This window comes from Salvia splendens, chromosome 1, assembly GCF_004379255.2.
Source record: "Salvia splendens isolate huo1 chromosome 1, SspV2, whole genome shotgun sequence".
NCBI lineage: Eukaryota > Viridiplantae > Streptophyta > Magnoliopsida > Lamiales > Lamiaceae > Salvia > Salvia splendens.
In genome coordinates this window covers 42,983,487-43,009,690 of record NC_056032.1, presented here as the reverse complement: position 1 = coordinate 43,009,690, position 26,204 = coordinate 42,983,487, and the positions used below count along the sequence as shown (strand labels likewise).

Genomic DNA, 26,204 nt, shown 5'->3' with positions numbered 1-26,204 from the left:
AGAAAAAATGTGTTGACTTTTACTAAAAAGGGAAATGACTCCACTACTATGGAACGTACCAAAATGGTAAAATGACTCTACAACTATGGAACGGGGGGAGTATTTTATTACTCTCTCCGTTCCATAGTAATTGACACACTTCATTTTTACTATAAATGGTAAGTAATTCGCTTCACTCACATTTTATTATAAAACCAATATAAAAAAATGGGTTACACATTTCACTAACTTTTCTAACCAACTTTTCTTTACATTTCTTAAACTCCGTGCCACCATCAAGAGTGACAATTATTATGGGACAAAGGGAATAAAAAAGAATTTGATATTTTAATATTATAATTTATAAATTAAATATTAAATTGCAAGGAGCATAATCTCACGCTTTGCTTCTCTCTACAGCAGGGGATTCAAATCTTAAGTTAGAAGAAGCTTCAAAATTGGGAGGCACCATAGTGAGGAAAGTTTTTGGGAAGCATGTTTTCGTGAGGAAGCACTGAGTGTGTGGAGCTTGTTTGCCTCCTCACTCGATGCACGTACATGCTACTCTTGCCCAACACGCATAGCTCGGACGCGTGTGTAGCGTGCTGCAGTTGTGTGATTGGTGTTGCGTGCGCCGTATATTTCTTACTTTCTTTGCGTGTATGCCTCCTCGCTCGACGCGCGCACATGCTACTCTTGCCCAGCATGCATAGCTCGAACGCGGTATTGCATGTAGAGTTGCAGTCGTTGTGTGATTGGGGTTGCGTGTGCCATATATTTCTTACTTTCTTTCGTTTTTCTCTTTTCCCCCTCTGTGATACTCCCTCTGTTCACAAAAAATAGTTCCATTTGTGGACGACACATGTTTTAATGAGAAATTTGTAAAGTAAGAAATAAGGAGCTAATGTATGTAAAGTAAAAGAGATATATGTCATGTTTGGTTGACGGGAAAGTAAAGTTGACAATGAAAATGATTCCTAGGAAAGAAATAAGGAGAAAATGTAGGTAAAGTAAAAGAGATATAGTTCATGTTTGGTTGACGGAAAAGTAAAGTTGGCAAGGAAAATGAATCCCAGTAATATAATTCCTAATAACTTTTCTTTTCCGTGTTTAGAAAATATCAAGATTTTAAGTTTTATACTATTTGATTTAAACACCAAACTAAAAATATACTCCTACTTATTATTTTTAATTTATAAATATTTATTTATAAAAAAGAATAATAATATAAATTTTTTTAATAAATTATTAATTACAAATAATAATAATTATATTACTCCTTATGTATTATTTTATTATTTTAAATATGGATTATCCATCATAATATATAATATAATTGTAATTATAGCTATATGGAGTATTATAATCATAAATGGTTATAATAATAAATATGATTATTATAATAATAATTATAATATTTACGGATATTATAACTGAATAACTTTAATAATTTTAAATTTCACTACGACTTTATTGATTAATATAAATTATTATTATATAATTTATATTATATATTATATTTTAATTATTTAATAAATTATTAATTATTATTGTGATGATAACAAATATATATATAAATATTATAATAATATAGTTATAATTATGATAATTTTAACTATAGTTATTTATTATACTGAAATTAAGTATGATTTATAATTTTATATCATTTTTAATACATTGTAATTAATAATAATAATAATAATAGTAATAATAATAAAATTATACTTATATTGCATTAAATATGTAAGAATACCTAAGAAAAGTTGAGATTCAGAATCCTGGAAAGTTGTACTAACTTTTCTTGTTCTCGGGATTCTAATTACTTTCCTAGTTTGATAAAAATTGAAATAAAACATGAATTTAAAATTTAAGGAATCAGATTACTTTCCTAATTTGACAACCAAATATGGCCATAGGGTAGTAAAAAATGGAATAAAAGAAAAAAATGGTTAAAGTGTGAAAGTAAACTTTCCATTTTTAGAAAATAGGACTACTTTTTGTAGACATCCCAAAATGACAAGATAAGATTATTTTCGTGGACGGAAGGAGTTTTTTTTTTCTTTTACTTTTTTGTGCAATATCCATTTTCCCTTAAACCGATTTTATTGTTTGACTTTGGCACACTTACAATAATTTTAATAATACAATTTTACTTGTAAAATAAATATCAATAATAGTAATTTTATTTATTAAATAAAGATACAAATTTTAAAATAATATACAAATAAACTACATAAATCTGAAAAAGGAAAAAGGAAAAAGAAAAAGTGATATAGGAGGATATTTGTAGGGCATTCGAGTGGGTTACACGCAGAATCAACTCCTTATCCATATTTTTCTTACACGTGGCACTCTTCTCTGCCATCTAACATTTCTTGCCGGCGGCGGTGGGGTTGCTGTCACCTCTTCCATGACGTCATCTCCTTCTTTCGGAGAATGACATTAACACCCTTCACAAAATAATCTTTTATTTTCCATCAAAAAACTTGTCCTTTCCATTTTAAAAAGAGATTAATTTAAATATAAATTGGTTTGTTGGTAGATTAATTGAGTGATAAGGCAATTACGATTCATTTTGAGTGGAGAGGAAGAGTGAGAAGAATTCAGCTAAAGTTGTAATCTATGGGAATTTGGAACTATTGATAACTACAAAACCTAGACTAATGCTTCAAGAATTTGTTTTTTATAGGAAAATGAAAAAGATTCTTCAAGAACATGAAAGGGAGAGGGATTTGAATAAAATATCTGAGTACAGATATTTCTTTTAACCTCCATGAAAATGGAAATGGCGAAATGCACATGTATTCAAAGGGCACATCCGTCTTTGGCCACATCACAATTCCCTTAACATAAAGAGAGAGACTTGAAGAGAGATCGCGTGGAGTCATAAATATAATCTCACGATCTAATTTATTTTGTCAGAAAACTAAAAAAAATCATTGAATCCTTATCTTCTTCTACACTTCTCTGACACACCGCTTCTTCTTCTTCTTCTTCCAGTTTTCTCTTTTCTCCCATTGCTTATTAGTTCTTGAATCATCCCTTCTCCCTTCGCTCCCCTTTCCCCTCTTTGCCTCGATTGTCTATTTTTCTTGATTTTGATCAAATAAAAATTTGATCTTGCGTAAAACGAGCTGCAGAATTTCTCTTCCTACCACTTTTGAGGAAGATCAGGTAAAATATCACACAGTTTAGAGAGATAGAGAGAGATTATTGATTTTTGTTGTGATTGATGGTCTCTTTGAAATTGGAATCTAGTTGAATAGTATCTCTTGTTTTGTAAGTTAAAGGAATAAAGAGCCATGTTTGAATATTTTGGATTGCGATTTCTTGGTTTGATTAAACTTGCAAATCTGAGAAGAAACTTAACTGTAATTTTGTGTTCGTTGACTCATGTGATAGAGACTGATCTTTCTTTAGTAGGCTATGTTTTGTTGTTTGTGATGATATCTTTGTTTTATTCATGAACAAATAACTGAAAGATTGTATCTTTATTTTATCTTGTATCCACTAAAGCTAAATAATCTCATAAATTCATAATGTAACAGGCTAACAGCCCACATAATGAAGACAGCTACTAGTATTTTTTATGTGTTATGCTAATTCACTTTGAAAATTCTGTAATCTATGTAGATATATAGATAGAAGCTGCATTTGTAGATAGTATTTCCATTACAATATATCACAAATTTTTAAACTGAACTTGATGGATTGTATGCTTGTGATCTTCATCAATGAACACACTCAGGTGCAAAAGATTAGAGATGGCTTCGATACATGGCCCCGTAGTTTGTCCTGTGGTCCGTGCAAAACAAACCGGGGTGTGCTCTGTACCCGTCGATTTGCCACTGCTAAAAGCAAAGTTGATTAGAAGTGGATTCTGGGGGCTCAAGGGGCTCAGCAGCGGCGTGGCTAATGTCAGTTACCGACAGAATTTGAGGAATTGCAGACCAATCCGCTGTAGTTTCAGTTCTTCATCAGATGGTAATGGTAGCATGGCAGAAAACTTCAGTGAGAGTAATGCAGATTATGTAAATTCAAGTGTCGTTGAAGCCGGTAACTATTTTCTGTTCTGTTTGGCTTCTTCTTGTGTGATTTGTGTGTTGAAATTGTTATTTATGTCACTGAGATGACTGGTTTTGATCACTGATAAGCACAATCCACTTGAGAAATGCCAATAATCGGGCGTGTTTGAATGTTTCAAATAGTTGAGGTGAGAAGTGGCGCAGACGGTTTCGTGATCAAGATGAGGGACGGAGGGTATTTGAAATGTGCTCACAATAACCCTCAAGGAGGCCATCTGCCCGACTATGCTCCGCATCCTGCAATTGTCTTGAAGATGGAAGATGGAACTGGTCTTCTTCTCCCGATTATTGTTTGTACGTGATGTGATAATATTGTCATCAGTCTTATAGTGGTTGCATAATTAGCCTTTCGATTGTCTTTTATTCATTGGTGTCGTGGATTTTGTTTCAGTGGAGATGCCGAGTGTTCTCCTCATGGCCGCTGTGCGCAATGTACATATTGTATGTGCACACTTTTGTAGTTCTTTTTTAAACAACAAAATTTTCTCTTGCTCGAATTTCCTTCTGACTGTAGCTAATTTGTGGCTTGTCGTTCAGGCTAGACCAACTATGTATCAAGTGGTGAAAGATATGGTTGACAAGATGGGATATACAGTGAGTCGAAGACTTATACTATCTTCGACTTATCTTTACCAGAATCCGTTTCAAACGTTGGATTGCTTAGTGCACCTTTTTCTTTTCCAGGTGAAGCTTGTACGTGTCACCAAGAGGGTGCAGGAGGCGTACTTTGCCGAGTTACATCTTGCAAAGGTAAACTACCTTGTTGATCGTGGTGAAACTGTAGATACTTGGAGTTATAGCCAGGTTTTGTAGTAGTAATACTTTTTACTGATAAAATATTTGTGGTGATTGAAGCTGGATAATGAAGCTGATACCGTATGCTTTGATCTTCGTCCCTCGGATGCCATTAACATAGCGGTGAGATGCAAGGTAATGATGAAAATTTACAATGGGGCGAGTCCCTCATCCGTTGATAAATTTAGAGGAGAGTATCATTTTTTTAATAATGTTTGTGCTGAACCTATTGGAAGCTACAATTCTGCTTATGTCAGTACCCTGTAATATCGTATAGACATTCGTAACTTATTGTTTTCACCATCTGCTTAATATGTCATGGACTAAGCACTCAAAGCTCAATGTCCCTATCTTAGGATCCCGTGTTGTTCATAAATATTATTGTAGGAGTATATAGTTTTGATGGTGTCTAATTAAAGTAAGTAATATGAGACACGAATCGACTCATATTGTGCTCGTGGCTGTTATCAAATTTACAGGTGCCTATACAAGTCAACAAGTTGCTGGCATATAGTGATGGTATGAAGGTTATTGAATCTGAAAAGGTGTTGGCTCAAAGTTCATCATCAGAGGGTCCGTTTTTCACTCAACTGGATAGGTAATAAATGTGCCTCGGCTTTGTTTTATATTCACAGTTTCAGGTAAGATTACCACATTACACTTCCGAGGATGGATATATTTAGTATCCCTATAAAACATATTTTCTTATGGATGACTCTTCTTCGTACAATTTAGAATACGAACATACTACGGAAGATTCTTGTTACCACTTGAAATTCGAAAGATTGACTACTTCTCTTGAAACGAGTTTTCTAAAGGGTTCGTCCTACTTCTGTTATTGTTGATGCAGACCCACCGGGCAGCCGTGCATTCAGACCAAAGAATTCAATTTCGTGCGCAACATGCTGATTGCCGCTGTTGAAGAACGCTACAGGGATGCAGGTATTGCTAAAGGGATTTTTGAGAACATCTAAATCATATCATATGCTCATAATCCGAGTGAAACTATTACAAAACTTTTTAAGCACGTAGTTTTGAGGATCACTGACGAAACTGTTGGTAGAGACGAAGAATTTTTCAGTTCTTAAGCTCGATATGATCCCATAGCTCGTAGATAAACCCACAACTTAGAACTTAATCTAGTTTGTCTTAATAAAAAAGAATGGTGTATCATAACATGATTTCGACTGTTTATTGTAGCGTTGTGGAGAGACAAGCTGACTCAGCTTCGGGCCAAGAGAAACTGGGCATGATACACGGGTCAGTATCGTGTTCTCTCCATATGCTCGTCCCGTTGCAATGCTGAGGTAGTTCATTCTGCTTCTGGTTTCAGGTACTGCAGCGGGATAGCTTCTGTAAATAGATATCACTGGTCAGCCAAACACCCAGTAATCAACTGTGTTTGGCCCTTCATTTAAGTTTATATAAAGCTCGCTCCGTGTATAGATGAACTTCGTTATGTTCTGATGTATTCCGTATGTTCAGACATTCAACTCTTCTGCGCTTAAAGGCTCATATCCTCATTTTCTGATTCCATTCGAATAGATTGTGTCGCTTCCGTGCCTGTCTGGTCCAAATCTTGATTATTTTTTCTCGAGAGGAAGTTGTTGCACGATAAGACGACGAAATGCAGTTTAGTTCAGTTAGTTGAGTAGACACCCCCTCCAACCAATAGGTCGAGGGTTCGAATCACTTTAATCACGAGTAAATGAGTTGATAGTGAAGAGTCTGTATGTTCATATGTTCAACTCTTGCGCTTAAAGCTCTTATTCATTTTCTGATTTCATAAGAATAGATCTTGGAACAATTATAAGATGATGTTGTTTACCTTCTTCAGAGAAGTAGTTGTATGATTAATTATAAGATGAAGAGTTGTTTAGTTGGAACAATGGCCCCTTTCTAACTAATAGGCCGTGAGTTTGAATTTTACCACTATCATAGTAAATGATTTCATAGGTCGTGAGTTCGAGTTACCACTATCGTAGTTTAGTTGGAACATTGGTCCCTTCTTCATCCGTATTGATAGTTTTTTAAGAACTTCATAATTAAAGATGTACTGAAATTATTTTTCAAAACTTGTTGCCACCCACCGATATTTTGACCATTTTTTTGCTTTCGGACTCTGCAAATATGTTTTATTGAGCCTTAAATAATCACATAAGAAATATATTATGCTGGATGTTAAATCTGAACGATCTTTGGCAGAAAAGATAATCTTGTAGTGTCTCAATTTTGTTGAATGTATTCAATTACATAATTATTGCTCTTATGCTACCCTTGGGGGCTTTTCTATTTGGTTGCATTGAATTGTGTTATGAATTGTGTTATGAATTGTGAGGACTTTACACACCTAAATAGGCTAGAGATTAATTACATAAGGAAAGATTTACCTTAGCTACAAATCAGAAAAAATATTCACTAAAATCAATCTTTAATTAATCTTGTGATTTCTTCTGGTCTCCTTGATTTTATATCCAGCACATAAGACACCATTTAATTGACCTAAGAGTTTCATTCTTCATAATCAATCAATTGAACCACCGTTTGCAACCTATAATTTGGTTTCTGTTAAGGACCTAAATCCCTAACGATCCGATAAAACGGACAATAACGAGATAAAGATAATCCGGCGCCCGTGAGGGTCGGCGGAGATAAAGATCTTGCCGGCTGTGTGCGGGTTCCAACCCGTCGGGCAACGGCTACAGATCAGATATACGTTCCGGTTGTGCGCGGAGACCTTCCGTCGGGCAGCAGGTAACGTAGGGAATTACGGATTCAAAGCATAACTCGAGGCATTTGGCCAAAATAATATATTCATTGATTCATTGTTGGATGCCTAAATATGATAACAAGCTCTCCTATTTATAATAGTAGAATACTACCCTAACTTATTGAATAAGAAAACTAAGATATGGAAAAGATTTGGCGAATCAAAAGATACTAAATAATTGAGATTTCCTAGATGTTAAGGGGATCGTATCAACTCCCCCACGGTTGAAATTCACCTTGTCCTCAAGGTGGGAACCACGAACCATTGACGAGAGTTGAAAGCAAAAGCTTTAGCAAGGCGTCTCCTCCTGGATCAAACACGTATCGAACAACGGAATGTCTCCCTTTATATTCTTGCACGGAATGATTGCTTACCAAGCCGATGTCCCACTCGTCCTGTGTATGTCCCTGCAGCAAACACTTGAAATCCCGGTCGACATCTGACAATAATGTAGCAGCAGACAGAGGCGCTGTTGAGAGGATGCTATTCACATCGGAGCTGCACGACCAATATATTTCTTTAGAAGCTGAAACCTGGTAGTCTGCCGGACTTACAGCTCTATCCTCCTCAACTCCATGCTTTTCACCCAGCAAGGCAATAGACGAAATCGATACACCAGTAGTATCCGAATTAGAAGCATCATCGCCACATACATCTTCCACTCCTGTCTCGGATTTAGAGTCCATAAAAAGCATACTGCCCAAGTTTTCACAATGCTCCTCTTTATCTTCTAGCAATGTCTCCTCCTCTTCACCAATCTTCTCATCATATACCCCGACGAGCACTTGCAGTGGCGTATTGTCGGTCTCGACGATCTCTTCTAGGGACTCGTCATTTAGTACAACAAGATTAGCACCCCCATTGTGAGCAACGCTGTCGGGAACATCCTCAACTAGATTATCGTCATCAATATTCTCCTCATCCTCATCAGCGTAGCAGAGCAATCTCTGCTTGCACACATGCCCTATAATCCACTTCTCGGGGCAATAGTAACACAAACCCAGACGGCCTCGTTCAGCCTTTTCCGCTTGTGATACCCGAATCACCGCGGGTCGCGGCCGTTCTCCGTTGCGACCCCCTAAACCTGGGGCCTGACCCGAGCCGGTAGCGGCCTGAGGTGGTTCCATCTTAACACGTTGTTGTCCGTCGAAACCCCGCGTGTTGGCCTGATATAGCTGATGTGGATCCCAACACGGCTTCGTACGATCATAAGACTGATCGACCCTCCCAAACTGCTGGCTTGGGTGACGGTTACCTTGCGTGGTCCATCCCGGTCCATTACGACCCCCGCTATCGCGTCGCGCCCTATCCTCATGTGGGCCCTCGCGAAAGCCCCCGCTAGGGTTTCTCCCGCGCAAACCCCTATCTCCTGATCTCTGCCGACGCACATCCTCATAATCCCAATCATCGTCGTCGTCGAAACCGGAAGGAGGTTCGGTCTCAAGATTCTCGAAGCGGCGATCTGTGTCGTCTCTCCAAGCATCGAATTTGTCCAATCTGTCCAAAACGCGATCTAGTTTACTGGAAACGGGTTCATAATCCGAGTATCCTTGCAATGCACGGTGGGGCGGTGGTTCCCAACAAGAAGGCTGCCTTGACTGTGGTGGGTCATAAGGTTGGAAACTCGATAGTGGTCGGGTACCGGGAGGATCCCAACAGGTAGGGCGGCGTGTCTGGATAGATCCCATTTGGTGAGGTTGCGGCGGACCGTAGGGTTCACGCCTGTACTTGGGTGGCGGCTGATCATAGGGCGGAATACCCGGTGGGTCGCGGCTGCCCGGAGGGTCCCAGCAGGTTGCACGTCGTGGTCGGACCGGCTGGTAAGGATGTAACTGAGGAGGGCCGTATTGACGACGGTTATAGTCGTATAACATGTTGACGAACTGAGGCGTGGCTGTGGTGGATGATGATCGTCTGACTTCGACGCGGCACACGGGAATCCTTCCCGTCGGGCGTTGCAGAAGTAGAGTTGTCCGGCGGCTAGAGCTCGGCGGACAGGCGGGACTCGACAACCAAAGCAGTTGCTGTGCGCGGAATGTTTTCCGACAGACAGCGGTGTAGCTTCGGTTCGAGATGGTGGGAGGGTAAGATCACTATGAAAGCACCAGTTGTTAAGGACCTAAATCCCTAACGATCCGATAAAACGGACAATAACGAGATAAAGATAATCCGGCGCTCGTGAGGGTCGGCGGAGATAAAGATCTGGCCGGCTGTGTGCGGGTTCCAACCCGTCGGGCAACGGCTACAGATCAGATATACGTTCCGGCTGTGCGCGGAGACCTTCCGTCGGGCAGCAGGTAGCGTAGGGAATTACGGATTCAAAGCATAACTCGAGGCATTTGGCCAAAATAATATATTCATTGATTCATTGTTGGATGCTTAAATATGATAACTAGCTCTCCTATTTATAATAGTAGAATACTACCCTAACTTATTGAATAAGAAAACTAAGATATGGAAAAGATTTGACGAATCAAAAGATACTAAATAATTGAGATTTCCTAGATGTTAAGGGGATCGTATCAGTTTCATCACAAATGTAATTGGAGGCTGTGTATTACTTAGTTTACATTTGTATTGTATATTGGAGGAAATGAGTTTGAATTTGAGTTTAGCATAAATGAATGGAAATGTTCTAAATTTTTCAGTGAGCCGTGAGCACATGTGCACGCACATGGTCGTTGTATCAATACCAATCTATCCACGTGATTTTATATATTCATTTAACTATTTTGGTAGGTAATATCCACTAACCATCACCATACGTTTTTGCATGAAAACGACAACATAATAATAGTAGGAGTATTAAATTATAACTGTTCGCAAATAAAATACAAATGAAACTCTAAGACGTTACGTTATTCGGTTTCGCAGAGAAGCATATTCCCGCCAAAAAGGCGAATCCCACACCATCAGCTTCGCGCCACGTGGCTCCCGGGCCCCACCCCCGGCCATGATAGTCCCTAGCCTCCGCCTTCTCCTTCTTCATTTCTCTCATTTTGTTTCTCTTTTTAACTTTTTTGGTTTCTTCTAATCATCGTATTCAAAATCCTCAACTATTTCTCGCTATCAATTTGCTTTTTCACGATCGATTTGTGTTAGTTTCTCATACTGTTAGAAATTCTACTCAATTACAATCAGCAGATTGAACGATTCTGCAAAATGGAGAAGCCAGAAATGCTGCCTGAGACGCTTGCTTGGAGTCAAAATCTCACAACCGCCTCCGCCGCCGCCGTCAAGGTAAATTCAACTTGAAATTTTCTCAACTAGTCACTCTACTGCACATTTAATTCGTTGAAATTTCACATAATTCCAATTTCTGATACTCCGCAAAACAGAAATTTCGTTGAATCATGTTTGGACCACGTTAGATATAAAGAGTGTTTCTGTGTGTTCACGATCGATTTGTGTTAGTCTCAAAATTCTGTTCAATTATAATCATCAGACTGAAGGATTCTGCAAAATGGAGAAGCCAGAAATGCTTCCTGAGACGCTTGATTGGAGTCAAAATCAAACCACCGCCGCCGCTGCTGTAAAGGTTGATTCAGCTCGAAAATTTCTCAATTACTCACTCTATGCACATTTAAGTTGTTAAATGTTTCACATAAATACGATTTCTGATACTCCGCAAAGAAGAATTGCTTGTTGAATCATGTTTGGATCACGTTAGATTTAAAGTGTTTGTATGTGTTCAGGAGGAGTTCGATTATAAGGAGCTGTGCGAAGTGAAGCGATATTACCCTCACGGTTACCATGGCGTAGACAGGCGGGGACGGCCTGTCTACATCGAGAGATTGGGGAAGCTCGACGTGGAGGGGCTCATGAAGGTCACCACACTCGAACGCTACGTCCTGTACCAAACGCAGCAGTATGAGAAGACAATCAAAGTCAGATTCCCTGCCTGCTCTGCCGCTGCAAACAAACACATCAATAGGAGCATCGCCATCCTCGATGTTCAAGCTGTGGTAGTAATTGATCGAATCCCTTCTCTATTAATTCTCTTCGTTTATCAAATTAATTAATCTGGTTTTTTATCACATGTGCAGAGTTTCAAGAGTTTCACTAGTCCAGTGCAGAAGGTTCTTCTGCAGCTGCGCAAGGTCTTCAACGATAACTATCCTGAGGTATACAACTCAAAAAATGTGCATAGTTTTATTTAATCAGAGGCTTTATATGTTCATTTTGGTGGTGATTCGCAGACGCTTTCTGAAATGGTGATTGTGAATGCCAGCCCTGGCTTTAAGTTGCTTTGGAACGTCATCAAGTGCTTCCTTGACCCTCATACAGTTTCCAAGATTCAGGTACATACGTTGCCAAGAGCTGCATCAAACCGCTTGTGCATCTCTCTCTAGTTTATGAGTGAAAAATGGTGTTTTTTGTGATGCATTGTTAGGTTATTGGCAGCAAGTATCAGAGCAAATTGCTTGAACTGGTTGATAAAAAGTCAGTGTAGCTATCTGTTTGTACTTGTATTGTACTTGAACTAGTCCAGTTTTGATGATTTCGTCGAACATATTTGGATTTGGTTCCAGCGAGCTGCCCGATTTTCTTGGGGGGAGCTGTTGCTGTAGGAATGAAGGAGGGTGTCTCAACTCAGACAGAGGTCCATGGAAACACACATCTGTGGCTTACACCGGAGAGTGATTTATAAGCTATGTTTTGCTGGGCTAGGCTATGGCTTGCTTGATGAAATATAGTTGTTGTAAATGTATATAACAATAGTATATAAAGTAAATTCCACCAAGGTCAAGGGGTCATTGGTTTGGTTGATCCTCACAACTGCATTAACCTTGAGGAACAGCATATTATAGATTGATCATGTGTTGCCCTTCACTGACCTTTCTTGATATTATGGTTATCTGATTGTTCTATCTTGTGCAACTTACTTTTCTATTTCCCTCTCTCTTCTGAGAAAGAAAATTCCATCTTCTTGTGGTTATAACTTATAAAGGAAGTACTAGAGCTTTTATGGTAATTGATTTTCCCTTTATTTTAATATAACAAATACTATGTCTTGATATACTTGAAGTTAAACTTTTGTCCCTTTTGTGCTGCTGGATGAATGCTAGTAATAAATAGTGGCTGGATGTAAATGCTGCGTTACATGTTAATAGTAGTATGCTAGTAATAAGTTATTTTTTCACTTCATTTATTAAGTTAGTACTCCTCAAGTTAAGTTCCATCTTTTGATTTGTGTTCAAGTGGAATCATTAAAGTTGATAGAGCAAGATAAAGAACTTCAAGAATTGCGGTTTTTGTTTAGTGCAAAAAATAATATCATTAAAAATTGAAACATAAATAAAAAGTGAATAAACATCTAGTATTCCCTTCAGTCTCATAGTTAAGGCCTTTTTTTACATGAGATTTAAAAATTTATATTTAAAACCACATAACTCAAAACTAAAAAAACTTACATTGTTGGAAATTTACTTAACATCGGATAATTCCCCGTCAATATTAACGAAAATGGGCATAACGTAATCCATACCAGTATTAATTACATGTTATATTATAATACCATTTCAAACCATACGTCCATACATCATACATAAACTATTCACTATCTTATTATTTACTTTTGAATTTATTATTATTTTATGAAGTACTAGTAAATTGATTCATAACTTATCAAATACTATAATTAATTGATTGATTAGCCTATTTATTAGAAATTGAGCACCCCCTTGAAAGATCGGATAAGAGGGGAGGATTATTCACTTTTATATAGATGAGATAAGATCATCACCAAGTCAATGTGAGACATATTTTATAAATTTTAACACGCATTCGCAAGTGTGAGTCGAAATGAGACATCAGACTTACTTCACGTGAATAGACAAGACAAGAGATAAGAACCATCATTGACTTGGGTCTGCTCTAATACCATATTAGAAATTAGTCATTCACCCCCTTAAAAGGTTCATAAGAAGCGACCGTTATCCACTCTTATATAGATTAGATAGGATCATTACCAAGTCAATGGGAGACAGATTTTAGAGATTTTAACACGTCCTCGCATGTGTGGGTTGGAATGACATACATATGAAGTGAATTAACAAGATAGAATTTAGGGGCGTGCTAAATGTTTAAATTTTGTCCCATATCAACTTGGTGAAGATCTCATTTAAGTGGATAACCCTCCCTTTTATGAAGCTTGTTAAGGGAGTGAGTAACTCATTTCTAATACTATAAATATTGATTCATTGATTAATATTTTTTGCATGATTGGATCAACAATAAACTAGTAGTAGTACATTTGTTTGCATGCTTCGATGGTCCGTTTCCAAAGAGAGACCATTTATAGATATGAAGAGAATTCACAAGGTAAGAATTTAATTGCCATAAGTATTACTATAATTATGGATCTAGATTAAAAGTCTCATCAACCCGACTTAATACATTAATCATGAAATATAATTGCCATAAGTATTACTATAATTCACAGTTTAAAAAGCCCATTTTCAATGGATCCACAAAACAAATGGAAAAGCCCATTTTCAATGGATCCACAAAACAAATGGAAAAGCCCATTTTCAATGGATCCAAGTTACAATCAAACACAAACCAAATGGAAAAGCACACACTTCATAGTTCATACTAAAAATACAACGAGTTCCACTGTTACTCAATACTCATTTCGATCAAGAAGATTTGAGATAATGTGGGCAATTCGCAGAGCCTCCAATCAGTTCAGGTAGATCGCTTTTCCTCAAATCCTATCCATCCCCGTATTGATCGTCTGAATCCATTTTCGATTTGTGTTCTTTGTTCTGTGTTTTGTTTCTTCTTCCAGTCCACTGCCGCGTGTTCGATTTGCTTACGGAATTTGGGAAGTTTTCATTTCTCCTTTGCATTTTCAGTGCGCTGTCTCATTCCCCTCCTGCCTGTTTATTTGATTTTCAGATTATTCACTATAAACCATTTGGTAAACCTTGTTTTGTTTGGGGTAATTTTTTTTTTCTTAGTGTATGGAGCATGTTTTAAATTCAATTAGCTTTATTTCACATTCATCTGGATGGCCTCCGTTTATTTTATTCTTGGCTGCTTGCTTACTTCAAATTGATTATTGTCATAATACTCTGTGTGTGTGGGTTGCAGGAACAAAGGATCACCTTCAAGGTCTGGTCGAGTTTTCCGTGGGAAAACGGAGTTTGCAGGATGTTGTTCAGAGACTTCTAATGCTGCAATAATTGCACCTCATGAAACAATATTTGATGGGTTACTGCCCTGTATGAAGTATTATAGCCAGTCATCTGGTTTCCCAAAGTCGAACAGGGGAGTCCGAACTTTTTCGTCTCAGGTTGATGCTAATGGAAATGGAGAGGACTTAGAGGATGGATTTTCGGAGCTTGAAACTCCACAGGACTCAGTTGAAGAAGCGGCTTCTGTAGACGAGAGTGATGATGGTTCAGGCTCTGGATCAGAGCTGTCTGAGGATGAACTGAAAGAATTGGACACACCTGGTTCTGAAACTGATGAAAAAAAGGGTGCATTAACCAGAGCTAAAGCTTCATCGGCGATGTGTAAGGCTATACTAGCTGCTCCAACCTCACCAGTAAGCAAGGTTTTGGAGAAATGGGTTGAAGATGGTAAGGAAGTAACCCAATCTGAGGCACAATTAGCAATGGATATTCTTCGTAGACGGAAACTGTTTGTCAAGGCCTTGCAGGTAATATTTACATAGTCTGAATGATATATAGATGGGCGCTTTTTCTTCTTCAAAGAAATAACAATATTATAATGAAATTCAAAATAGGTTACTTATAAGATTCATTGATGAGGGGTGTTCAGAAACTGAAGCTCAGAGGGCCAAGCTTCATTGACCATTTGCTGAGAAAAGAATTTTATCAATCTATTATCTTTATGACTGATCTTTCCCCCCGCATTCAGCTATAGCGAGAAAACTTACCTGAACTATCTAGATCTTCAGTTAGTTCTAGGCTATCTAGTCTGTATTTATAAGGCTGTCACTTTGTTAGACATTATCATTCTAGTGTACTTGGCTTTCAAAATTTTGGTTGAAACACTGGCATCTATAATAATTTTCGTTCTTTGCTCAGAAGTTGTTCGGTTCTCTCAATCATCAAATATTTTGAAAAATTGGCTAAATAATCGAGCTTTACATTTTGTTCTTACATACACATTAAATTTCAACTTTATTGTTTCCATCAAATCATTATGATGTTCTCGCTTATTATATCTTTATCTTTTGCAGTTGTCAGAGTGGTTGGAATCAAGCAAACATATTGAATTTACTGAGGCAAATTATGTTTCTCGTGTGGATCTAATTTCTAAAGTACATGGCATATTTAAGGCAGAAAATTACGTTAAGCATCTTCCTGAATCTTTTAGAACTGAAACTGTTTACCGCACTCTGTTGGCCAATGCCGTGTCCGGCACAAACGTGAAGAAGGCTGAGGAGTTGTTCAACAAAATCAAAGATTTAGGACTTCCTGTTACGAGTTTCTCTTGCAACCAGCTGCTGCTTCTGTACAAGAGAGTTGATAGGAAGAAAATTGCTGATGTGCTTCTGCTGATGGAGAAGGAAAATGTTAAACCGACTGTTTTCACTTACCAGATATTGATTGATGTGAAAGGGCAGTCCAGTGACATTGAGGGGATGGAACAAATAGTTGAGACGATGAAGGCTGAAGGGCTGAAACCTAGCTCTCAAATCCAGACATCCTTGGCGCGGTACTATGCTACTGCCGGATTAGAAGACAAAGCTGAGGCTTTGTTGAAAGAGATTGAAGGGGATGGTCTGGAAAAGAATCGCTGGGCTTGCAATTTAATGATGCCTATCTATGCTTCCCTTGGAAAGGCTGATGAGGTTGAGAGGATCTGGAAATTCTGTGAGTCCGATCCATGGTTGGAAGACTGCGTATCTGCAATCGGAGCTTGGGGGCAGCTCAACAAGATAGAAAAAGCCGAGGAAGCCTTTAGCAAACTGGTAGAGAAGGTCAAGAAGCCGTCCACAAAGCATTACACCGCTCTGCTAAAGGTCTACTCAAATCACAAGATGCTGACGAAGGGGAAGGAACTTGTGAACCAAATGGCCAGCGACGGATGCCATCTTGGGCCGCTGATTTGGGACTCACTTGTGAAGCTCTATGTGGGTGCTGGAGAAGTCGAGAAAGCTGATTCCATATTAGTGAAGGCCATAAAGAAGAAGGTTGGGCAACCTATGTTCACTTCCTTCCTTGTCATCATGGATAAGTATGCAGAGAGGGGAGATGTGCACAATACGGAGAAGATATTCCAGATGATGAAGGGCGCCGGTTACGAGTCACGTATCCGTCAATACCACTCGCTGCTCCATGCGTATGTGATGGCGAAGAAGCCGGCATATGGGTTCAGGGATAGGATGAAGGCTGATAATATCTTTCCGAATAGAGCATTGAACGGCGAGTTGCGGAAACTTGATGCGCTGGGGAAGTCGCGGTTGGATGATCTGCTGGAGTGATAGTTGTTTGGATGATTGCTGATGAAGTTGAAACTGCTAATGACTTACTGTTTTCCTCGTTATTTATATTAGGATTGATGGTTTTTCTGGATGATTGCTGTTAATGTTGAAAGCAAATTAGTTTGCACAGCCTAAATATCTTCTCCACAGTGAAGATCGTGCAATCACGATGGCCAATTCAATCGTATGCGAAATTCTAATTTGGTTTAATTATCAGTGGGGATATTGCACAGAAATGAGTATTTTTGCACACAATCCAAAATTTTAAAAACCTTGCATGGTAGGCAATTTACTTAAAATCAGATAATTCCCCATCAAATTTAAGGAAAACATGGTATAACTTCATTCATTGATACAGTCATACTAATAATAAGTCACCACACCACACCAACCATACCATACACCAATTAGTTACGCGTCACTTTATTGTATTTAATTATTCAGCAAGCCACACATAGATACACCTACCAAACATGCATACAAAAATCAAACACTAACGTCCACTTATTAATTAATATTTATGAAATTTGATCTTGAATTCAAATTAACTGTTACGTGCTCTTTCAAATTTTCAGTTCTATTTATCTATAAAAAAGATACTACTTATATCTAAAACACACAATTGTAAAGTAAAAAAAAATACAGACTTAACTATGAGAAAATAATAAATTTTCATTTATAAAAAAACATAGCTTAGGAAAGTAAAGTAGTTGTAAAATCCTATGCTTTCCGCATATTCCCGCCAAATGACGCAGCACCAAACACAGTCACTCACGCCACGTGGCTGGGCCCCGCCGCCACTCTCCCCCTTTCACCACCGCCTCTCAACAAACCCACTGCGCCATCTATCCTCTCCCTCGGATTTCCCTCCCTCCTCCGTCGTCTCCGACAATGTCTAACACCGTCGATCCACTCTCCTCCACTCGTGAGTTATTCAATCTAAATTACTTTGTTCGTGCTCTGGTGAATCGTGTATTTTTTTCAATTATGGTGTGTCGGCAGAGGAAATGTGGTTTAAATTTGATTCGTACTCAAATTTCTGTTTTGATATTAATCGAGATCAGGTTGATATCTTAGTCTCTGAGCGTCTGCATCTGTGTTTTTGCTCCTCCCTTGTATTGTGGAAATTGAAACCTAATGTTGCTCTGGTAATATTGGTAATTGATCATTGATTTACATTATAATAATCATAAACTTGTGAGGTAGTATAAGGATAATTCGAGTGATTTTTGTGGCAAGCACAATTATATGTTCAAAATTCTGAAATGGTAAAAACTCTTTTTGCGTGGTCAGGTTACTGTAAGGATGATGAACACAAACACATACCAGATCCTGAGAACTTGGAGGAAAATACGAAATCTGGAATTCTTAGAAAAGCCAAAAATGTATCTAGTAAATTCAGGAATTCTCTAAGAAACAAGATCAAACGGAGAAATGATTCTGGAGTTTGTAAAGGTGAAGATATTCATGAAATCCGGGATCAAAAGGCTGTTGATGCTTTTCGACAAGCACTGATGATGGATAATTTACTTCCTTCAAGATTTGATGATTATCACATTATGTTGAGGTAACCTTTTGACAATGTCACTCTTATATTTTTTTCTCATTTCAATGATTGTAAGTCTGAACCAAGAGTGGATAAAGATGAATAATCTGTCAGAAACTTCTATGTCCATCAATTTCACACGATAACCAAATCCAGACATCTATGGTCTGTTCTTAATATATTTGTGTTTGATGTACCCAGTACCCATACATGTTGATGGAAGGATGTAATCAACAATCAGTATTAACCTTTCCTGTTTTCATATCCATTGTAGAATTTGTAAATGCCATGCAATTTGTCAAAAAAAATCTTCCTATTACAGTAATTTTTTATTGAACTTCTCTGCAAACTCTTGTTTCAGGACCTTTATATTCTTTAGAATGTGATAAACCACATTTAATTTCCAAGAGAATATGACAAAAATGGTTCTCATATTCAAATCAACATTTATTTCTAAGTCTAGCCTAGTTTTTACTTTTTACGAGTCTTAAAAAAAACGGGATTATAATTCTTCCCATGTTCATCAAGAGCTTGTATCACGCATGAAGCTGCTGCTGCACCTTTGCATCAGTTTTTGAGCAACTTTTGTGACCAAGAAACATGGGCCCTGATCTATTAATAATGAACAGATTTCTGAAAGCAAGGAAGTTCAACATCAATAAGGCAAAGATCATGTGGGCAGACATGCTTGAATGGAGAAAGAATTTTGGTGCTGATACAATCATGGAGGTGATTTTCAGTTCATCTGATATTTATATTATATTAAGCGATTGGATTACATGCAATATTTACCCCAAGTCTTTACTGTTTCCAGCTCTTTGAAAATACATGATACGTATATACCTGCACATAAATTGTGTTTTTGTAGCATCGCTCACTTGGCCGATTGGGGATTTCTATTTTCAAAGAAGATAAATTAATTACTTGGATCTGATTAAAATGAATTTTAATTGCGGATACCCCCCCCCCCAAAAAAAAAAATATAACAATAAAAAAAATATGAAAAACAAAGTAGTAGGCTATCCATATAACAAAGAGGCAAAATAAAAAATGTTTTGCAAGACTTGGGCATGAATTCTTAGTGTCTCTGGCAATTTGTTCTGAGGCTCTTGAGCCATACTTTATTTTGTCAGATAACATTTAAATTTTAGATCTTACTCTGATTTTTCTCTGGATTTTTGAAAAAAATTTCATGAAATTGACACGTTTTTTGTTTACTTCCATATTCGAAGAATTCCATAATTTAAGTTTAACTTATGCACTTGTATGTTATTGTTTTGTTTTAACTCTGAATGCACTTTGTTTGTATCAGGACTTTCACTTCAAAGAGTTGAATGAGGTTCAACAATATTATCCTCATGGTTACCATGGTGTTGACAAGGATGGACGACCTGTATACATAGAGAGGTTGGGTATGATTGACGTTGATATGCTACTGCAGGTCACAAATGTAGACAGATTTGTAAAATATCAAGTCCAGGAGTTCGAGAGAAGTCTTGCCATAAGATTTCCTGCATGCTCAGTTGCAGCAAACAAGCACATAGGTTCAAGTACAACAATTTTGGATGTTGAAGGATTGGTAATTGTTTGATATCGCTTCACTTTAAATATCATATCAATTTCCATTTTTCTCAAGAGATTATGTTCATTTGTGCTCTTTGTTCCATTCAGAATTTAATGAGTCTCACTGGCCCTGTTGTCGAATTTATTAAAGTGGTTCAGAAGGTTGATAACGACAATTATCCTGAAGTATGTGCCTCATACTACCAATGACTGCTTTGTAATTGTTAGGACTATATAGTCCACGTAAGATATCATAATTAGATTCTCCGCATATCCTTCGGTTGAAAAAGATCTTTTCTTAATATATCAGACACTTTCGCGAATGTTTATTGTCAATGCTGGTCCTGGCTTTCGGATGATATGGAATGTGGTCAAACCATTACTTGATCCTGAGACAACTTCGAAAATCCAGGTACCTCATGAGTCCAGGTCTACTTGTATATTTGGGTCTGATGCTGTTAATACATGCAATGGTGTCTTCTGAATGTATTAGGTTATTGGCAGCAATTATCAGAGAAAGTTGCTTGAAGTAATTGATGAAAGGTGACTATCACTTGAATTTCTGACTCGTTGTCATGTAGTAGTAATGTTGGAACTCAGAATATTTTTTGGTTGGTAGTGAACTACCGAATTTCTTTGGTGGTTGCTGTACCTGTGCAATTGAAGGGGACTGCATAAGGTCTGATAAAGGACCATGGAATAACCAAAATTTATTGAAGGTGAAAAGGCTCCATAATTATTTTAAGCATTTGTCATCACATGACTTTGTGATTTTTGATACTTGAAACATTCCATGCGTAGATGACTCCGGGTACAGAAGTGCATCTTGTGCAGACAGCATCAATTTCAGATAATGATGCAACTTAGTTGTCATGGTAAAGCATCATATATACTATGCATTCCTTAATCAGTTTTCAATTCGGTTAGATTATTGAATTGTTATACATGCCAAAGGTTGATATTTTGTTGCGTCGTCGGATGTATCATGCTGGGAAGTATACAGTGACGAGCAACTGGATGCACTGCGCTGGAAAATCCGAGTGTCTTCCTGATCACTTCGTTGCAAGTAATAGACATATATATTGATAGTTAGGAATTTCCCTGAATTGTTAAGAATGAGGGAATGTGCCATTATTGCAATTCGGGATCTATTTAATTTTATCTTTCAGTTACTATGATTATGTATCAAATTGTATGATTCATTGATGGGGTGAAATGTGTGTGCTACCTTTGCTTTGCATTTATGTGAAGTTGAAGTAAATGGACAATACTTAACTGGAATATTAAATGATGTGTAAAAGTATCCTAAATTGTTACTAAAATGCTCTCTTAATGTCCTTGTGCTTAAGGAAATGAACTAAGGCTGGTAGTGCAATATCAGCATCCTCACTCTTGATGAGCTCTCCAGTAACTTCAGCTGGCGTCGCCTCAACTTCCTCAAGCAGCTCTCCGATCACCGGAAAGAACGAGTGGTCGTCAATCCTCAGATAGGTGGAAGCAAGTATCTTGAAGCCACTGAATGTGCAGTAAGACATCTCCAAGTGCACATCCATTCGCCCCGGTCGGAGCAGCGCCGGATCCAGCCTGTCCCTGTGATTGGTGGTGAAGACTATGCTCTTCTCATCCCTACAACTCGACCACAGCCCATCAATGAAGTTCAGCAGCCCAGATAAGGTTATCTGTTCACATTCAACACTCATATTTAGGACTGCATAGTTAAATTGGAACTGCCGGTTCGACTCGCAACCGGATCAGCGGTTTCAGGTTTCAAAACGCGACCGGCCTTGATGGGCCTAACCGGAACCGGGTCATCGATTCAGTTCCGGTTAAGCTGGTTCCAATGTTTTTGAGAAACCGAACCGGCGGTTTCGTTCGAACTAACCGGAACCGGCTTATCGATTCTGTTCTAATTAAGCCGGTTCCAATGTTTTTGAAACAGAAATAGGCAGTTAATTGCCGGTTTTGCCCCAAATCGTGAAAACCGAGAAACATTGTCGAAAGCTGTTCAAAAACTAGTTACAAACCACTGTTTTCCAATTCAAAACCGAAAGTGTCCAAATATGCTGCCGGGGCGGTTACAGTTCTGCTCCGCTGGAACCGTAACCATGGCACCCTTACTTATATCTAGATATATACATATACACATATATAGTGTGTGTGTGTGAGAGAGAGAGAGAGAAAGAGAGAAACCTTGTCTTCCTGAGCTGCTGCGGTATCTGTTTCCCTGTTTTGCAATCCGACATTGCAGTCAATGTCCTCAATGACAAGTATGGAACGATTGGAGGAGCCAATCAAGAGCCTCCTCAAATCGGAGTTGCATTGAACCTCCCTCAAATCCAAGTCATAAACATCAAACTTGAGGTAATTAGCCATGGCCGCAATCAAGCTCGACTTCCCGGTCCCTGGAGGGCCGTACAACAGGTATCCTCGTTTCCAATCCTTCCCAACCCTCCTGTAGTAATCCTTCCTGCTCACAAACCTATCCAGATCCTCCATCAGCTCCTTCTTCGTCTCAGCCTCCATCGCCATCGTCTCGGACGTGGCCGGATGGTTCAGAACCACCGAGCTCCAGTAATCAGTTCCGTTGTAATCAACCGAGCCTGACAGTCTTCGCCTCCTCCTTCATCTCGTTGGCAAGTACACATCCAGCACACAGTCTCTGTGTTTTCGGTTGAAACTGAGCTCGAAGTATCTCAGTTCCGATCGGGAAGACTCGTTTTTGGCAGTCTTCGTGACAGCGGTGGCGGACTGCAGGGTCCATTTGAAGTGGATGCCAGCATGGACATCAACGATCTCTTGGTTTTTGTCGACGGTGACGGCGAGGTCCTGCTGTTTTGGGGGCTTGTTCACCTTGATCCTTGTGGTGGCGCGAGAGATTTTGGCGGCGAGGTAGGCGGTGGCGGCATCGAACATTTGGTTGGAAGTGAGGCCATCGAATTCGTCAACGACGACGGTGAGCTGCCGCGAGAGCTTCGCGAGGGGTTTTTTCTTTTTTTGTTCTAGACTAAAACTTAGATTCCGTAAGTGTACTGGAGTTTTTTTATTCTAGGTTTGGGAGAGACGCATGAGGGACATGCGTCTCTCAATTTTTTCAAAAAATTTTTAACAACGCACAACCATCATGCGTCTTAGGTAGAGACGCATCTCCCTCATGCATCTTAGCCCATATATATGTGATGAGCTTTCGAACTTATGAAACCATTCTTGGTTGTTTTTCTTTTATAGAAATATCCTTGAATATTTTATGTTTCACTTTCGATGTGGGACAAAATCATTCTTGGTTGTTTCTCTTTTATAGAGGCATCATTGAATATTTTATGTTTCACTTTCGATGTGGGACAAAATCATTCTTGGTTGTTTCTCTTTTACAGAGGCATCATTGAATGTTTTATGTTTCACTTTCGATGTGAGATAAAATCATTCTTGGTTGTTTCTCTTTTATAGAGAGATATCCTTGAATGTTTTATGTTTCATTTTCGACGTGGGACAAAATCATTCTTGGTTAATGCCCTTTGCTAGTACTTATTTTTTTATTGATCATTAATCTAAATTATATACTTCGAAAGACTTAACGTTTACTTGGTAAATTTGTTCTCGTTACTATCTTTTGTTCGGTGTTTAAGATGAACAGTGAACATCCAAAGATAAAATTTCAATCTTTTACATTTTGTCCACTTTTACAAAATTTTGTCTCCATCTGATTGTTCAATATATTCTAGATGTGGCCTGATTTGATTTCTAAGAGCAAGGAAGGTGGAGTAGACGTTATCGAAACATATGTATTTTGGAATGGTCATGAGCCAGTAAGGGGACAGGTATAGTTTACACACTTTTTTCCGCAACTCACTCTTATATTTTGAGAGCATCAATTAATTTTGTTCTTGATATATGGCTTGGCTTTTCAGTATGTGTTTGAAGGAAGATATGATCTTGTGAAGTTTGTGAAGCAAGTGGCTGCCAATGGACTTTATTTTTTTCTCCGTATAGGGCCTAATGTATGCGCGGAGTGGAATTTCGATTTGGGTTATTCCCTCTTTGCTAATTTTCCTTGATGCATGTAACTATTTGCATACTAATCATGACCAGCAACTATTTATCAAAATTTTCATTCACTAATTTTGAGATTCACTAATGTAGTGGGATCATAGTCTTTAACACTATTTCTATATCTATTAGTATAAGCTGGAAACTATTAAAGAATGATTATTTAGTCTTCTCTTATTTCAGTTTAGATAAGGGTCTCAAACTTAACACTCGACAATTATTAACATGCTCTAGTAGATTAATTTTATTGAATTATTATAATAATGAGGTTTAGTTTATTCATACCAAGGTTTGATAGAGCTCTACGTTTAATTTCTCTATAAAATAGAAATAACCAAAATAATTTTATCCCACATCGAAAGTGAAACATAAAACATTCAAGGATATCTCTATAAAAGAGAAACAATCAAGAATAATTTTGACTCGCATCGAAAGTGTAACATAAAACATTCAAGGATGTCTCTATAAAAGAGAAACAACCAATAATGATTTTGTCCCACATCGAAAGTGTAACATAAAACATTCAAGGATGTCATTTATAAAAGAGAAACAACCAATAATGATTTTGTCCCACATCGAAAGTGAAACATAAAACATTCAATGATGTTTCTATAAAATAGAAACAACTAAGAATGGTTTCATAAATTTGAAAGCCCATCAAATATATATGGGCTAAGACGCATGATGGTTGTACGTCGTTAAAAAAATTGCCAAAAAATTGAGAGACGCATGTCCCTCATGCGTCTTTATAAAAGACGCATGTACGCATGTCCGTGATGCGTCTCATTAAAAGGAGACGCATGAGGGTCATGCGTCTCTCCCAAACCTGGAATAAAAAAAAAACTAAAAAACTCCAGTACTCTCACGGAATCTAAGTTTTAGTCTAGAACAAAAAAAGAAAAAACCCCTTGGCGAGGGATGAGGATAGGTACGTTTGGATCTTCTGGGGAATGAGGTCGCTGGCGATGGATTTCAGGAGGATGGCTGAGGCGGCGGCGGAGGCTGCCGCCGTCAGGATTTTGTCTGCAGGCGGCAGAGATTCGTAGGAAAATCTCATGTCTGATTGATGATCTACTGTTTTTTTTTTGTTATAGAGATCATGTGTTCCAGAAAGTGCGGAATTTCGGGTGATTGAGTTTCGAAAGGTAGTCAAAATCCAAAATAATTTTTTTAATATAATTTTTTTTTTTAAGAATACGAAGTAATTGATTCTAAAGGTAGTTCCAGAAAGGTACTCCCTTGGTCCCCAAAGAATACGCTCGGGTTTTAATATAAAATTGATAAAGTACGAGAGGGAGGAGTGATTAATTACTAACTCACTCTCTAGTTGCTAACTACAACTAATTTAAGACCATAGGATTTTAGAAATCTAGTAGTCTAAAATTTGTCACCTGTAATTTTCTTTTTATTAATTAAATCGAAAAAGATAAAAAAACTACCAAATTAGAATTTTGAATGAAAATGTCTATATAGTGTTTTGAAAATATCAACACAATGCTTTGAGAATGTCAACACATAGCTTATGTCAACACATTGCTTTAATAATGACATTTTACATGTATTATATTGTCATATTTTATATACTATGTTGATGTTTGTTGCTGTACGAAAAAATAGAAATTTTTTAAAAAAATTTCAAATTTTGACATCGGAACATATGCAAATGAGATCTCGTTAGAATCCTTATGAAATTAGCTTTAATTTGATATATGTCGTGCGAAAAAAATAATTTAAATCGAGAAAGTTATATGCGTTTTAAAGTTATTGGATATTTTTAAAAGTTAGTTATAATTAATTTGTTGTAAATTGACCTTAATACATTCCGATGCTGATGATCTAGGCCCTTAATTTGAATATCTAAGGGCTATTATTTAATTGTAGTTAGCAATATAACACTCTCCGTAAGAGAGATGTAGAGAGAAAAATTAATTAAAGTATTGTTAGTGGAGAATGAATCAC

The 26,204-nt window shown here is 37.7% G+C and overlaps 4 protein-coding genes and 1 pseudogene across 9 annotated transcripts; 4 read left to right on the top strand and 1 right to left on the bottom strand.

Moving 5' to 3' along the window:
* Positions 1–2,848: 2,848 nt before the first annotated feature.
* LOC121753635 (bifunctional nuclease 1-like) lies at positions 2,849–6,395 on the top strand. Its single transcript, XM_042148864.1, has 11 exons — positions 2,849–3,153; positions 3,728–4,035; positions 4,188–4,358; positions 4,456–4,505; positions 4,602–4,658; positions 4,749–4,814; positions 4,920–4,994; positions 5,339–5,457; positions 5,710–5,801; positions 6,060–6,119; positions 6,193–6,395. The coding sequence occupies exons 2-10, from the start codon at positions 3,744–3,746 to the stop codon at positions 6,110–6,112; spliced, it is 975 nt and encodes a 324-aa protein (XP_042004798.1). The 5' UTR covers positions 2,849–3,153; positions 3,728–3,743; the 3' UTR covers positions 6,113–6,119; positions 6,193–6,395.
* Positions 6,396–10,397: 4,002 nt separating this feature from the next.
* LOC121800988 (phosphatidylinositol/phosphatidylcholine transfer protein SFH12-like) lies at positions 10,398–12,500 on the top strand. Of its 2 annotated transcripts, XM_042200472.1 has the most exons (7): positions 10,400–10,869; positions 11,075–11,167; positions 11,325–11,594; positions 11,676–11,753; positions 11,829–11,930; positions 12,023–12,072; positions 12,162–12,500. In XM_042200472.1, exons 1-7 carry the CDS (start codon positions 10,792–10,794, stop codon positions 12,271–12,273), a joined length of 783 nt encoding a protein of 260 aa, XP_042056406.1. In that variant the 5' UTR covers positions 10,400–10,791; the 3' UTR covers positions 12,274–12,500. The 2 variants fall into 2 exon arrangements, with proteins under 2 accessions (XP_042056410.1, XP_042056406.1); XM_042200476.1 differs by lacking the exon at positions 12,023–12,072 and having other exon boundaries at positions 10,398–10,869.
* A 1,708-nt stretch (positions 12,501–14,208) lies between these two features.
* Positions 14,209–17,183, top strand: LOC121753614 (pentatricopeptide repeat-containing protein At1g80270, mitochondrial-like). 3 transcript variants are annotated; one of them, XM_042148852.1, is made up of 4 exons: positions 14,298–14,323; positions 14,423–14,554; positions 14,728–15,298; positions 15,845–17,183. In XM_042148852.1, the coding sequence occupies exons 3-4, from the start codon at positions 14,861–14,863 to the stop codon at positions 17,090–17,092; spliced, it is 1,686 nt and encodes a 561-aa protein (XP_042004786.1). In that variant the 5' UTR covers positions 14,298–14,323; positions 14,423–14,554; positions 14,728–14,860; the 3' UTR covers positions 17,093–17,183. The 3 variants fall into 3 exon arrangements, with proteins under 3 accessions (XP_042004771.1, XP_042004786.1, XP_042004778.1); XM_042148837.1 differs by lacking the exon at positions 14,423–14,554 and having other exon boundaries at positions 14,209–14,323; XM_042148844.1 differs by lacking the exon at positions 14,298–14,323 and having other exon boundaries at positions 14,333–14,575.
* Positions 17,184–17,862: 679 nt separating this feature from the next.
* On the top strand, positions 17,863–24,323 carry LOC121753555 (phosphatidylinositol/phosphatidylcholine transfer protein SFH6-like). 3 transcript variants are annotated; one of them, XR_006040461.1, is made up of 13 exons: positions 17,868–18,017; positions 18,386–18,659; positions 19,268–19,367; positions 19,951–20,217; positions 20,310–20,387; positions 20,512–20,613; positions 20,695–20,744; positions 20,821–20,920; positions 21,003–21,076; positions 21,156–21,267; positions 21,551–21,875; positions 23,921–24,016; positions 24,107–24,323. XR_006040461.1 is itself a non-coding variant. In XM_042148770.1 (10 exons), the coding sequence occupies exons 1-9, from the start codon at positions 17,984–17,986 to the stop codon at positions 21,066–21,068; spliced, it is 1,071 nt and encodes a 356-aa protein (XP_042004704.1). In that variant the 5' UTR covers positions 17,868–17,983; the 3' UTR covers positions 21,069–21,076; positions 21,156–21,443. The 3 variants fall into 3 exon arrangements, 1 of the variants encoding a protein (XP_042004704.1); XR_006040464.1 differs by lacking the exon at positions 21,156–21,267 and having other exon boundaries at positions 17,863–18,017; XM_042148770.1 differs by lacking the exons at positions 21,551–21,875; positions 23,921–24,016; positions 24,107–24,323 and having other exon boundaries at positions 21,156–21,443.
* Positions 21,518–25,302, bottom strand: LOC121792238 (annotated as a pseudogene).
* Positions 25,303–26,204: the final 902 nt, after the last annotated feature.